We start from the raw sequence: 15,911 nt of genomic DNA on the forward strand, positions 1-15,911 counted from the left end.
CCTGTTCCTTCAATTTAATGATCAATCAATTAATTCAAGGATCAATTTAGCTTTCAAAACCTTGAATATAACATATGTAGCTAGCGAGAACAAAACTATAGAAAATGGAGACAATCAAATAGAAATTCCCATGGACATAAAGAATATAAGAAATAACTTCAACTAAAGAAAAAAGATCACGCTTCTTGTTATATTGAACTAAACAAAAATATTTTTTACGTGGCATTAACAGCTCTATCATATCTTACTTTTGCTTTTCCTTAGAATCATGGATGATTTTGATGTAACCAGCTCATTGGAAAGAGATGAATTTCCAACTGTACAGGCGGTAACATACTGCTGAAGATTGAAGAAATCCTGAAATCTTGAGGAAGAGAAGAATGATCAGCTTCAACCAGAAGAATCCAAGAGGTACATTGAAATAAAGACTTAAGTTGTCAACATCAAAAACATATTGTGTAACATCCATATTTTTAAGGATGTTTCTTCGACACAACAGATATTTGGCACAAGACTATGTGATTAGCTTCAATTTGGTGTATGTGGTTTGTTTGAGGAGCATTCCCTATTAGATATACAAAGAGATTTAGTAGTATCACTTCATTGATGTTTTGTTTTTTATTTGTTGTTTATTGTTACTTGTTTCATTATGGAGGGTCCCTTATCTCCAATTTCCTCCATGAAACAAGGAAAAATATTAGAAGGAATTCATTAAAACAGAAAAGAAAATTACGAGAAAATTGGAGATAAGGGTTCTTCTACCATGAAAAAGGGATTAAGCAAAAACATCAATGAAGTGAATCTTCTCAATCCCTCTGCATATAGTGCAACTAGTCGGATGTTTAAGGTCAAATAGGATATCCCTGTAATCCCCATCGTTTGAGATATCATTTATTAGGGAATTCCCCTTAAATAGACCATATACTTTATACCAAATTGAAGCTAATCACATGTTCTCTCTGTCTTAATGAATTCCTTCTTTTATTAAAAAAAAAAAGGAGATAAATTGAAGCAATAAGAAAAGTTTTAAAATGTGATCCATCAACCTAAAACCAAAATTAAATTGTTTGTTGTTTAATTCTCCTTTTTATTACTTATTTGTTGGAGAAATTGACCTATTTGTTATCCCAACTCTTTATAATGGCAACGACATACAACAATCAAACCAAAGGAAAAGAAATTGAACAAAAAAAAAAGTGAATCACTAATTTTGTAATCTATCTACTTTGGATGAGGAAGAGAGGAAGCTATTTTAGTGAAATTAAAACATCATGTTATTTTTATCTTTACACATGTTTTCTATTAAGATTATTTATGTCATTTTATTTACGTACTTTTTCTTCCTTCTACTTTTTACTCAATCAAATAAGAAAAAAAAAATATTTTAATTTTCTTTTGTACCAAACAACCTAAAACTCATCTCATTTATACTCACATTTCTTCCTTTTCATATTTCTTTAATTTCTTTTCACTGTTTTCTCTCCTATTATTATTTTTAAATCAAATAAAGAATGAAAGAGTGGCAAGAAAAAAATTCCACGTGTGACACCCTTACTACCCCAACACATATATTGTAATAATGTAAATAAACTAAAGAAATAAAATTTTCAACATTGGTAAAAGAGTCCACATAAAAACCTTCATAAATGTTCTTCAATATCCAAAATAATTGAAAATAAAAGTTGGAAAATAAAACATAAGAGTTTACAAATTGTTTTCAAAAGAATAAGTATAACTCCAAATACAAATAAAAATCCATGTCCTAAAAATCCTTTCCTCCGATGTCACAATATCAGAGCACACCCACAACTCAATTGTTGGCATTCTGGATGCCACTCATAGCCGGATCTTCCTCACCTAAAACATCCATGAATTATACAGTGAGAAAAGAAAACATCTATATGTAAAACACATACAGACACACCACAATGTAATTGTTAGAATATATTTAGCATATATTCTCTTATTACTTGTATATATCTTTATTTAGCTAGTCAATATTTGTTACCATAATTTCAGCCATTAGTTAGCTATTTTATAGCCTATCTTGGCGCTTGTATCTTGTATATATTACTCTGATTTGTAATGCAATCGACACGGAATCAATTTCCTTCATGGTATCACAGACAGTTTCAATCCTATCTCTTGAACCCTAGCCGTTCATCTTTTTCTTCTTCCCCCATTCTTCTTCTCACTCTCAAACATGGCAGAAAGCGCCAAATTTCACCCTGCCCTCACTATCACCAATGTGAAATCTCTTGTTCCTGTCACATTAGATAACGAGCAGGCTCTGTATCACTCATGGGCTGCTTTGTTTACCAACCTTACTCGGGTTCACGATCTCTACGATCATATTGTCCCACCCACAGAGGAACCTGCCAGAGCAGCATACCTTGCTGCAAAAACAGCCGATCCTGCCATGTGGAAACGTCTTGACGCTGCGATTCTCCAGTGGATATATGGCACCATTTCCTCTGACCTTCTCCTTGCTATCCTACGACGCAATGACACAGCCGAGGGAGCATGGAAACGGCTCGAAGCTTTATTTCAGGACAATAAGGCTTCGCGAGCAACCCTCCTCGAAGAAGACTTCACCGGTGCCGTTTTCGAGGAACACCATACCATCGACACCTACTGCAATTACCTTCAATCTCTTGCAGACCGGCTTGCGGATGTTGATGCCCCGGTGTCAAATGGGCGGCTCGTGTTACGTCTCACAGGTTCCTTGCCAGAGGCCTACAGTGGTACGGTTGATTTCATCCAAAATCAAGAGCCCCTACCTTCATTCGAAAGCTGTCGATCACGGTTGAAAATGGCAGAGCGCACCATCAAAGCACGTGTCGCACGTGAATCCGGGACTCGCGGTGGCACAGCCATGGTTGCAGCAACTAGCAATGACTCCTCCTCTGCTCCTAAACGCAACAACAGTAACAACAAAGGGCGCAACAACAACAAAAATAAGGGGAACGGCAAAACGTCCGGTCAGCAAGGTGGGGCCAGGAGTGGTCAGTCCAGTCAGTGGCAGCCACGTCCTCAAGCTCAGTCTCAATGGCCACAGTGGCAGCCAAATTGGAGAGGGTGGACCATTCCACCATGTCCTTTCCCTGCCTATTCTTGGCAGCCACGACCAAATTACACGGCCCAACGACCACCTACTGGGCCTGGCGTGCTTGGGCCCAAACCTCAAGCCTTCAATGTCATGACTCCATCTACTGCTAGTTACATGCCAACTGATATTGAGGCCGCTATGCATGCTCTATCTTTCTCTCAACCTGATGGAAACTACTACATGGATACCGGCGCGACATCTCACATGACGGCGGATGCAGGTATTCTCTCGTCTTATTTCAATTCAAGCACTAAACATCAAAACATTGTTGTTGGTAGTGGTCATTTAATTCCGGTTGTCGGTCACGGTAGCACTAATTTACCCCTACCTCATCCTCCCTTTGTTCTTCAAAGTGTGTTACATGCTCCCAAACTCATTAAAAATCTGATCTCTGTTCGTAAATTTACCACTGACAATATGGTTTCTATTTCTTTTGACCCTTTTGGTTTTTCGGTCAATGATTTACAGACGGGGACCAGACTAATGAGATGTGACAGTGTTGGGGACTTATATCCACTCTTCTCAAATTCTCAAGCCACAGCACCCAAACATTCAGCTTTTACTACTATGTCTCATGATATTTGGCATAATCGCTTAGGTCATCCTGGCGATACTATTATCAATTCTCTTCGTAGTACTAAATTTATTGAATGTAATAAGGCTTGTAAGACTTTTTGCTCATCTTGTCCTCTTGGAAAACATGCTAAACTTCCTTTTTATGATTCTTTCTCATACACTTTTCTACCGTTTGATATTATTCATAGTGATCTTTGGACTTCTCCCATTGCCAGCTCTTCCGGGCACCGTTATTATGTTCTTTTTCTTGATGACTATAGCAAATTTCTTTGGACTTTTCCTATTGCAAAAAAATCACAGGTAAAACAATTATTCATATCTTTCCATGTTTTAGTCAGAACTCAATTTGAACGTAATATAAAATCTTTTCAATGTGACAATGGCACGGAATATATTAATGGCACTCTTGCGCAGTTCTTTGATCATCATGGCTTAGTCTTTCGTCTTTCTTGTCCTCACACATCGTCCCAAAATGGTAAAGCCGAAAGACACATAAAATCCATCAATAATATCATTCGGACCATTCTAGCTCATGTTTCTATGGCACCGTCCTTTTGGCATCATGCTCTATCTATGGCGACATATCTTCTTAATATCCTTCCTTCTAAGGTCTTAGATTATTTATCACCCACACAAATCCTTTATCAAAGTAACCCTTCTTACTCGGATTTGCGTGTTTTTTGGTTGTTTATGTTTTCCATTGTTTCCCTCCACTACTATAAACAAATTACAGGAACGGTCTTCCCCTTGTGCCTATCTTGGCCCGGCTCCAAACCATCGTGGCTCAAAATGCTATGATATGTCTAGTGGAAAAATAATAATTTGTCGTCATGTGCGTTTTGTTGAAACCGAATTTCCGTTTTCAAAATTCCACAAAACCACTCCTACAAATTATGATTTTCTGAGTGATAATATTGATCCATCAATCATGCATGTTATTTCTCATAATTTAGCACCACAGCCAAATCCACAGCCTGACCCAACCCAACGGCCCAACTCTCCACCTATTCCTCACAATGGGCCGCAGTCTCACACGGGCTCAGCAACCCCCACTTCTCATGCTGCTCAGTCTCGGCCCACTCCTCATGTAGCACCGACGCTGCAGCAGCCCCCTCCAACTTCTTCTCCTATCTTGGCCTCGCCCACCTCACGTGGCCCAGTCCCTGACCCAAACTCATCACCTACATCCATGTCAGCACCACACTCCTCTCCTAGGCCCAATAACCCCATGCTCCACCGCATGACAATTCGTTCTATGAGTGGCATTCATAAGCCAAATCCTAAGTACTCTACCAATTGTCACGCGACCACCACTAAGGACATTTCTCCTATTCCAAAAAATCCCGTTAGTGCACTCCGTGACCCAAATTGGAATCGTGCAATGTTAGATGAATTTACTGCTTTAATTGATAATAAGACTTGGGTATTAGTGCCTAGGCCACCGGATGTGAATGTTATTCGTTCTATATGGATTTTGCGCCATAAATATAAATCTGATGGTTCTTTTGAGCGTTATAAGGCTCGTCTTGTAGGAGATGGAAAAACACAAGAGCAAGGTGTTGATTGTGATGAGACGTTTAGCCCCGTGGTTAAACCTGCTACCATAAGAGCAGTTCTCAGTATTGCTGTCTCTAAATCTTGGCCTATCCATCAAATGGATGTCAAGAATGCCTTTTTACATGGTCATCTTAATGAAACAGTTTATATGCATCAGCCCATGGGTTTTCGAGACAAAGATCATCCAAATCATGTTTGCCTCTTAAAGAAATCTTTATATGGTTTGAAACAGGCTCCTCGCGCTTGGTATCAACGATTTGCTGATTTTGTTGCTACCATTGGGTTCTCTCACAGTAAGTCAGATCACTCTTTATTTATTTACAAGAATGGTTCTGACACTGCTTATATTCTGTTGTATGTGGATGACATAATACTTACGGCTTCATCTGATCGTCTTCGTAAGTATTTTATGACTCTTTTGGGTTCTGAGTTTGCTATGAAGGACTTAGGCCCTCTGAGTTTCTTTCTGGGTATTACTGTTACTCGTCATGCCCATGGTCTTTTTTTATCTCAGAAACAATATGCTGCAAAAATTATTGAACGTGCCGGCATGTCTAACTGCAGTTCATGTCCTACTCCCGTTGACACTAACTCCAAGCTTAGTGCCACCGGCGATGCTCCTTTTAATGATCCAACCAAATATCGCAGTCTTGCAGGGGCTCTTCAATATCTTACTTTCACTCGGCCTGATATATCTTATGCCGTGCAGCAGATTTGTCTTCATATGCATGCTCCGACAAATGAGCATATGCGTGCTCTCAAGCGTATCATACGCTACCTTCAGGGTACTTTATCCCATGGTTTGCATTTTTGTACAAATCCACCATTGATAGACTAATCTCTTATACAGATGCTGATTGGGGTGGGTGTCCTGACACCCGTCGTTCCACTTCTGGGTATTGTGTTTTCCTCGGGGATAATCTGATATCTTGGTCTTCCAAACGGCAGCATACTCTCTCCCGCAGTAGTGCCGAGGCGGAATACAGGGGTGTGGCTAATGTTGTTTCTGATTCTTGCTGGATCAGAAACCTGCTTCTAGAGTTGCATTGTCCCATTCAAAAGGCTACTCTAGTTTACTGTGACAATGTGAGTGCGATATACTTATCCGGCAATCCTGTTCAACATCAACGCACCAAACACATTGAGATGGATATTCACTTCGTTCGTGAGAAAGTGGCTCGTGGCGAAGTCCGTGTGCTTCATGTGCCGTCCCGTTACCAAATTGCTGATATTTTCACAAAAGGGCTTCCGCGCGTTCTATTTAATGATTTCAGGGACAGTCTAAGCATACGAGAGCCTCCCGCTTCGACTGAGGGGGTGTGTTAGAATATATTTAGCATATATTCTCTTATTACTTGTATATATCTTTATTTAGCTAGTCAATATTTGTTACCATAATTTCAGCCATTAGTTAGCTATTTTATAGCCTATCTTGGCGCTTGTATCTTGTATATATTACTCTGATTTGTAATGCAATCGACACGGAATCAATTTCCTTCAGTAATCTCATCATAACTCATTACATAATTAAGTATTTACAATCATTTGTACATATCATAATTCTATCAATCATGGGTCATCTATACATCACAATTTTCAATCACATCAATCCATCACATCAAATAATTTGCATTGTGTTAAGCTCACGCCAACCTTGTAGCATCTCATGCCTAAGGTCGTGCTACACCAACATAAGCACTAACTGTCACACACAAATCTTGCAATTAACACTATGTCATGCTCACGCCACCCTAGTAGCATCTCTTGCCCAAGGTTGTGCCACACTAACTTACGTGTTAATTGCCTTACACGTCCCACACTATGTCATGCTCACGCCACCCTTATAGCTTCTCATGCTCAAGGTTGTGCCATGCCGACACATGTGTGAGGATATCCACAATCACATTTCATTCACAATCATCACAAATCTTGCAATTAACACTATGTCATGCTCACATTATCCCTATAGCATTTCTTGCCCAAGGTCGTGCCATGCCAACATACGTGTTAATTGCCTCACACATCCCTCTCTATGTCATGCTCACGCCACTCCTGTAGCATTTCTTGCCCAAGGTCGTGCCAAGCCTACATAAGTGTGAGGAAACATAATCATATCATATTCACATTCAACACAACATCTCATTTCATGCCAACATACTCACATCATAATTAATTGAACAATTAAGCCATAACATACCATTTGTAACGACCCAGCTGGCCACTACACTCACAATCACAGCACACCAGAAACACTAGAAAGAATAGAACGAGTATATAAATATAGGATCTAGAATATAAATATATACAAGGGTCCCAATCCGACTAGAGTTAGGGTGTACAACACAAAAATACATCCAAAGCCACTATGCCAAGTGGCTGAAACAAACAACGCATCAAAAGGAGTCAACTCCACCTGCCAGCTACAGATACACCACCTATCCCTACTCTGCTCTCATACATAGTATGATCATTGCAGTCCAACCACATGGAAACAACAAAAGGGTAAGCTAGCATAAAAAGAAACCACATATAGGAAGATTTAAGTAATAAGAACAACTACAATTTATCAACACTTCATCAATATGCATTCCGTCAATCCTTACAGCATAATCATCCATAAGCATACAATGCGTCGTCACGCATATCAACTCGGAGATCTCCTACAACAACTCAGCTTTTCGACCTACAACAACTCAGCCTTTCGGCCTACAACAACTCAGCCTTTCGGCCTACAACAACTCAACCTTTCGGCCTACAACAACTCAGCCAACATACAAGAAGGGCTTTAAGGACTGCTCTTGATGGCATTATTGAGAGGAAGGTTGGTAAAGGAAAAGGCATATATGTAATTGTGAGAACATTCTCTCCTCATTTTGAAGGTGATTGGGACAAGGGTGGTACTTGTTCAAAGACTGAGCCTTATGGAATGAGGGAGAGGCAACTTGAAGGGAAGGACAGTGAGATAAGAAGGATTGAGATGGAAGAAGTGGAAAATGCTAAGGTAAAAGGCAAAGAATTTAGAGGGTTTAGATTGGAGTTACTTGATGTAACAAAATTAGCATTGTTGAGACCAGATGGACATCCTGGTGCTTATATGAATCCTTTTCCATTTGCTAATGGGGTTCCAAAATTGTGCAAAATGATTGTGTTCATTGGTGCTTGCCAGAGCCTGTAGACACATGGAATGAGATTTTATTGGAGATGTTGAAAAAGTGGTCACGATCATGAGTGAGATAGTTAGGCGTTCCTCGTATCTTGTTACTTCAATATTGCACTAATTTTTCCATCACTCAGGTGATGTTGCATACATTAGAAACTAGAAAGAGTATTTTTGTTTTTCTCTAGGGTAGGTTGGAGCAATTTTATTAGTTGAGGAGTGATGGGTAAGATGATGTATTTATATATACAAATAGTATACATTGATCAATGGTAGCCATTTTTACTTATATGACTCATTTCACTTTTTCCTGTTTATATTTCTATCGTGTTCCTGTCTCTTTATCTTTGTGGTCGTAAATCAAGATAAGGTGTCCATGAATCATTTTTGGTTTCAAAGATTGTGATTGGTTAAGTTGTTATAAAGTACACATATATTTTATTAATTTAATTTTTTTTAATAATAATCAAAAATAAAATCAAAAATATAAAAATTCATAGTGAATAAATATCTTACCATCGTAGAAATTAAATAAGTAAAAATATTTATAAAAATCCTAACAAAAACTACTGTACAGTGTAGGAGGGTTTGGTATGTCTCCTCGGTGGCAAATAAATACTGGCCGTTAGATTTTCAAATAAAAGAAAATATTGGGTAAGATTGAAAAAGCATTAACATGACCGAACCGATGAAAATTCTGCATTCATATTTTTTTTAATTAAATAATACCACCCTTTTCTTTTTCATCAACACTTAAACTAACAAATACCTTTAAATGCATGTATTAACATTTTGATTAAATAAGATATTATTTTATATTTAATAATAAACATAACAGGCCTACTCGATCTAAAAGAAGGTGAAGGTTGATCTGGTGCTCCTAAATTTTTATGTGTTAAAATCTATTATAATAAAATAGTTAATTAAAGAAAATTATACAAGTTCGGTGGTTGTAAGTTCTAACAAATAAAATGATTAAGTTAAATAAATTTAAAATATTAAAAATATGATATATAAAGATTAAAATAAATATATGAATCGTGATAGTAAAATTAAAGGTTAAAAGTATAATTTTTTTTTACCAAATTTTATATAACTTTTTAGTTAATGTGAAATGAGAGATTTTTTATTTTAGTCGTTTTTAATTTTTTTTTAAATTGTCTTTATATTGTTGGAAAAAAGTAAAAACATTTGTAGAGACCAAAATAAAAAATTTAGAAAATTATAAGACTAAGGGAGATAGAACGTTGGATTAAGATTTTAAAAGATTTTTTTTATTGTAAAAAAAAGTTGTAGTATTTAAAAATACTTCTTTTAATATAAAAAAATCATGTAATATTCAATCAAAACAATCAAGATTTTTTTAAGAATTGAAAATTCAAGAATTTTGGATTTTCATTTTCAAGAACCAAACCAAAAAATCCATCGATTAATGAATATTATTATTATTATGTTTGATTTAGGTTAACAAATTTGGGTTATTAGTAAAAGATAAAGGAATAAAGGGACTTATTTAGTATTTGAGATCTCTCAACCTCAATGATTTGTCCAAAAATTGCTTTGAAAATACCTTCAATATCAAATGAAAAATGATGTTTGTAATTTTTAATGTCTTAAATAATATTTATAATTTATAATGTTAACAAACATGTTTATAATATTATATTTTATCAATTGATGACATGATAATATATTTTACAAGTTGTCTAATATTTGAGTCTAATATTTGAGGATTTGATTGAGAGAAACTATATCTTCTAATATCATTTGTAATACTTCTTAAATTTGATATTTCAATTGTTCTACTCTATGATATTTTACATATTATTTACTCAACTCTTTGTTATTTGAAACATTTCACTAATATTGTTCCTACAAATTAATGTAAGATTTTTTTGACATATTTTGTCTTGAACCACATAACAACAATAGTAATAAAGGGGAGTTGAGTGAGTATGAGAAATTTGAAAAATTAATCCAATAAATAAGAGAGATCAGAATATTTAATACAATGAGTTAATGAATGATCTTCATCATAAAACTTATTTATTTACAAAAAATTGAACTTGAACCTTAAGTAAATGAATTCGATTCCACTTTAATTAAGGTAACGTTCGTAGTTATTATCATATAGATCCTCCGCATATGTCTTCCTTACAGTATATTTTGACAGGTTTTCAAATACGATTTAATGACTTTCCATATATCTGTTTAATAAAAGCCAAGATAGAAATTCTGAAAATTAGTAAGCTGGAGAGATCATAGAGATATATATCCTTCGACGTGTTTCTATAAATATTTTTATATAACTCTCTTTGACTTCCACTTGACATGATCAATGCAAAAAAACAAAAAAATACAGTGTTTTTCATCATTCTTCTCAGCTGAACACCAATGAGAGTCAGGAGCGAAAAGAAGGCAAAAAATTAAGGGAAGTATAAGCAAGAAGAAAGGCTTTGAAAATGGGAACAATTGACCCATTCAAAGACATCCCTCTCCCTCACCAACAACCTATTCCATGTTCTATTTGTGTACTGCTTCCTATGATTCTCCTTCGTTTATTGTTTTACTCTCTTCCCTTTTCTCCATCTCCTAAAACCAATCTCTCCTATTCCACCAACATTAACATCACGTACCATCCTTTTCTTTTTCCTTTTCCCCTTTCTTATGCAGGTATAGGCATGCACAATTCAAATAAGTTATATTCAATCGCACAATTTCACACTTTTACAAATCTTCACTAGAGATGGAAGCCAAGTCAATGCCATCTTCCAAGGTTTGAGCCTCCAACTTTTCTCCAACTCATTAACAAGAAGCACATATATGGCTTTTATGGGGGACTCTATGGCCAGGAACCAATTAGAGTCTCTTTTTTGCATGTTAGCCACTGCTTCAACTCCCAACCTTGTCTACAACTACAATAAAGGCAAGAATAACCAGTTCAACCGGTGGCACTTTCCTTCATACCATGCAAGCATATATCTACTTGTGTAGGTCCCTTTATTTTGTGCATGGCACTGAAATCGCACACACCCAAATAATAAGTTGTACTAAGATTGGAAAACTTATTAGATATAAAATTCTTAATCAATCTTTATATAACATATAATTAAGAAAGATTACCCTTAATAGCATTGTTGATAGGAGAAAGAGTGGAGCCAATGGAACTGATATAATGGTGACTACATTTACACCACATCATTTTGAAGGTGATTAGGACAAGTTCGATTTTCATGAATTAAAATAAAAAATTTAGAAACATGCAAAAATTAATTATTACCCATATCAAGTATTTATTTGTGTTAAAAATTAATTATAAATCTCAATAAGAGTTTCATTTATAAAAGAAGTTCATTGACTTTTCTTTTTGTCATTTTTTATTTTACATATATTATTCAAATTTTGAACATGTACTTTGGATATAAATAAATATTATTTTAATGTTTTTGTTTACGTTAAAAAAACTCTTTTTCTTATATTATTGGCATTTTCTATTGTCAACTTGGAAAAAATAGTTATTATATAAACTCATATTTCAAATAATTTACTGTAAAATTTAATGAATTTTACAAGTTGACTATATTAATATTAAAGGCTTATACTCAAATTTTATATTTTTGTTTGCAATCCAAAAGTTGACTATTAATGGTAAATGCTGACAGAATACGATATCAAAGAGCTCTTAGTAAATTAATATTTAATTTAAAATTTAATGAAGATGATATTAATATTCAATGAGAAAAAAATTATATTTTATATATTTTATATATTTATATAAGTACTAAATTAATTTGAAGAAATAAAATTTTAAGTAACCAATCACTTTAGTCCCTAAATTTAAAAAGTATATTGTTATATTAATCCTCAAAATGGAAGAATTTGAAAGAAAAAAAATCGTTGAAGGTGAAAGTTTGCACTTACAGTAGTCTAAAATTATATATATATATATATATATATATATATATATATATATATATATATATATATATATATATATATATATATATAACTAAAGTAAAAATATTCTAATCCAAAATAATGTTATAAATAATTAAATTTAATAACTTATTTAATATTTTAGATACTCATATATTTGACATTTGACTTAAACATGTTTTAAGTTTTTTGCATATATGGTTGTCTTTTTTTAATTCTGGTAAAAAAAATTGACTTTTTCAGATTTTTAATATTTCTATAGTGTTTTTTTTTATATTAACTTCAGATAATTAGTACTTATGTATATATATATATAAAAGATAATCAAAATAATAATTAAAAAAATAACCATATAAGATAGTTGGATTATTTTTAGTACATAATTTAATTACGTAATCATATTTTTACATCAAATTAAAACATATATTTCTCAAGAGTGAGCACTGGTAATAATTTCGTTCACACTTACTCTGGTGACATTCATGTCTGTAGCAGATTGTTCGACGTACCTGTTATACACGAAGGGACGTTAGGAGCAAAAACGAAGGAATCAGATACACAAGAGATTGTCTTGTAATAAGATGACAAGTTCAAACACATCCAAATCCAATGATATAACCCTCTCTCTTACCTCCAAATTTCTTCCTTCTCTTTTCTATGTTCTCCCACCTTTCGCTCTAATTTGCTTTTGCTTTTACGCTCTCTACTTCACATCATCTCCAGCAAATGACCTTCCCCTTTTCAACTCTGTCACCAACCGCTCTTCAATTTCTGCTTCTACGTCTCCAGGTATGTATATGCTGCATAATTTCTTATTAAAAGTTAAAACTGAATATCATTACCATTTACCGGTATTGTTGTCTAGGCCAATTTTTAAGTAACACAGTCAAGTTTTCAAAATGATAAAACTGTATTATAGATATTATTAGTGTTGTTCTTCCATCAAAATTGAAATTTCATCTCACTAATATTCGTTATAAAAAAAGTTAATTAAATATTAATATGTATTACGGAAATGAAATTTCAATTCTAATTTCTAATTAGTGAACAGAAAAAACAAACAGTATCTATAATACTTTATAACTAAGTTTTGTCCTTTCAAAATCTGCTACATGTTACTTAGAGAATTGCAAATTAATTAGGACTGCAAACATGTGTTGGTTCAGAGTTCAGACTAAACAATAATTTTTCCAAATTCATCTTCTATGCCTGAACCCATGGTTTACTAGACGTAAGTTGTTATTTTTTCATTGGCAGTTTATGAGAAGCCATGTGACTACTCCAATGGCAAATGGGTCCGTGATAAGAGAGGCCCTTTGTATAATGGTACTACCTGTGCTATGATCAAAGAAAGCCAGAATTGTATCATCAATGGGAGGAATGACACCAGCTACCTTTACTGGAGATGGAAACCAAGTGATTGTCATCTTCCAAGGTTTGAACCAAACATTTTTCTCCAACTCACTAAGAACAGGCATGTAGCTTTTGTTGGAGACTCTCTAGCTAGGAACCAAATAGAGTCCCTTCTTTGCATGCTAGCCACTGTTTCAACACCAAAACGTGTCCATCACAAAGGTTCCAATAAGTGGCACTTTTCTTCTCAAAATGCAAGTTTGTCCTTCTATTGGTCCCCATTTCTTGTGCAAGGTGTTCAAAGATCAAGCACAGGTCCACCTCATAATATAATACATTTGGATCTTGTTAATGAGAAGTGGGCTAAGGAGGTGGACCAAATGGACTTACTTGTGCTATCATTTGGTAATTGGCTTTTGGTTCCTTCAGTTTACTACGAGGGTGATAAGGTTATAGGTTGCTTAAACTGTACTGGTCTTAATTACACTGATATTGGTTTTTATGGTCCTTTCAGAAAGGCTTTAAGGACTACTCTTAATAGCATAATTGAGAGGATACAAGGTAAAGGAAATGACATCCATGTAATTGTGAGAACATTCTCTCCTTCTCATTTTGAAGGTGATTGGGATAAGGGTGGTACTTGTTCAAAGACTAAACCCTATAGAAAGGGGAAGATGCAACTTGGAGAAGTGGATGCAGAAATCAGAAAGATTGAGATGGAAGAAGTGGAAAATTTTGCTATGTCAAGAGCCAAACAACTAAGAGGGTTTAGGTTGGAGGCACTTGATGTAACAGAATTAGCATTGTTGAGACCAGACGGGCATCCTGGTGCTTATATGAATCCTTTCCCATTTGCAAATGGGGTTCCAGAGAATGTGCAGAATGATTGTGTTCATTGGTGTTTGCCAGGACCTATAGACACATGGAATGACATTTTTCTAGAGATGGTGAAAAGGTGGTCTTGATCAGCCAAGGAGTGAAGAGTGAGGCATTCCTCTTACCTTGTTACTTCATTGCACCAATTCTTCAGCCACTCATGTTATGTATTGCATGAGAGTATTTTTGGTGTATTATTTAATGCTGGTAGGAAAAGATGCAGAAACAGTTTTTTTTTCTCTTCTTTTTTAAATGATGAGTAGATTTTTTTTTAGTGTACACTTATTTTTAGGATAGTTAATTAAAGAGTGAAGTTGGAAACAAATTATGGACACGAAAAGGTGGTATTCTCTTTAGGTTAAAATATTATTTTAATTTTTATAATTTCATTTATTTTACTTTTTTTCTTATATTTTAACATAAATATTTTTAGTCTATATTTATTTTTCAATCCATTTTAGTTCATATAATTTAAGATAAAAATTTTTAGTCTCTATATTTTAATTTTTTAATTTTTTTAATCTATGTCATTATTAATTTTTTTTTTGTAATATTATCTTTTTTGTGTCAATTTTGTATGTCGTTAAATTTATTTTGCTAAATTTCTCTAAATTAGATTTCTTAATATTATGTATCTCTTTTGTATCCTCACCTATGACGTTTATTGTTGAGATACTCTTTTTTTACCTTCACAAAATTAAAGACATTTATCATGTCAATACAAATAAGACAACATTACAAAAAAAATTGACGATAGAAACTAAAAAGATTAATAAATTTCCAAGTATATAGGAATAAAAAACGTTCTATCTTAGACTAGTACTATAGGTGATGAAAACTCTAGGAGAAACAAGATTGATGTAACTTCTCTTTCAAGCTTCTTGAATGTTGACTTCCATTAATGCTAGAAGCCACTTTCACCACATAAGATGATGTAGAAAGTCTCTTTGATGACGTCACACTCTTAAAGAATAATAAGTCTCTTCAATTTCTCATCATACTTAGGAGAGGATAAAAAAAAGGAAAATTTTCAAAAAGAGAAAAAAGTTTTGAGAGAGAGAATTTGGGAGAGAAAAACTCGGCAAAATCAATATAAAACTCAAAATGTCTACAAAATTGGTCAAAACTCCTATACATAAGTGGCCAAATCAATATAAAACTCAAAATGTCTACAAAATTGGTCAAAACTCCTATACATAAGTGGCCAAATCAATATAAAACTCAAAATGTCTACAAAATTGGTCAAAACTCCTATACATAAGTAACTTGGAAAGGAAGCTAAATATCTAAGAGACAAGAAGTAGACACTTAGATCTAATTTCACCAATCACAAACAAGCCAAGTGGA

The 15,911-nt window shown here is 34.2% G+C and overlaps 1 protein-coding gene across 5 annotated transcripts; it reads left to right on the plus strand.

Annotated features, from left to right (window-relative positions):
- The first annotated feature begins 10,619 nt into the window (after positions 1-10,619).
- Positions 10,620-14,962, plus strand: LOC109800393 (xyloglucan O-acetyltransferase 1). 5 transcript variants are annotated; one of them, XM_029271961.2, is made up of 4 exons: positions 10,621-11,175; positions 11,284-11,389; positions 12,831-13,124; positions 13,593-14,962. In XM_029271961.2, exons 3-4 carry the CDS (start codon positions 12,917-12,919, stop codon positions 14,651-14,653), a joined length of 1,269 nt encoding a protein of 422 aa, XP_029127794.2. In that variant the 5' UTR covers positions 10,621-11,175; positions 11,284-11,389; positions 12,831-12,916; the 3' UTR covers positions 14,654-14,962. The 5 variants fall into 5 exon arrangements, with proteins under 5 accessions (XP_082923272.1, XP_029127794.2, XP_082923271.1 ...); XM_083067146.1 differs by lacking the exon at positions 11,284-11,389 and having other exon boundaries at positions 10,620-11,175; positions 12,828-13,124; XM_083067145.1 differs by having other exon boundaries at positions 10,621-11,389; positions 12,828-13,124.
- Positions 14,963-15,911: the final 949 nt, after the last annotated feature.

Source organism: Cajanus cajan, chromosome 11 (genome assembly GCF_000230855.2).
Source record: "Cajanus cajan strain Asha chromosome 11, NIPB_CcT2T_4, whole genome shotgun sequence".
In the NCBI taxonomy this organism is placed as follows: Eukaryota; Viridiplantae; Streptophyta; class Magnoliopsida; order Fabales; family Fabaceae; genus Cajanus; species Cajanus cajan.

Coding starts and splice junctions, on each gene's coding strand:
- LOC109800393 (XM_083067146.1), top strand. CDS start 12,917: ATGACAAGTTCAAACACATCCAAATCCAATGATATAACCCTCTCTCTT. Junction 13,125..13,592: donor TTCTGCTTCTACGTCTCCAG/GTATGTATATGC, acceptor TTTCATTGGCAG/TTTATGAGAAGCCATGTGAC.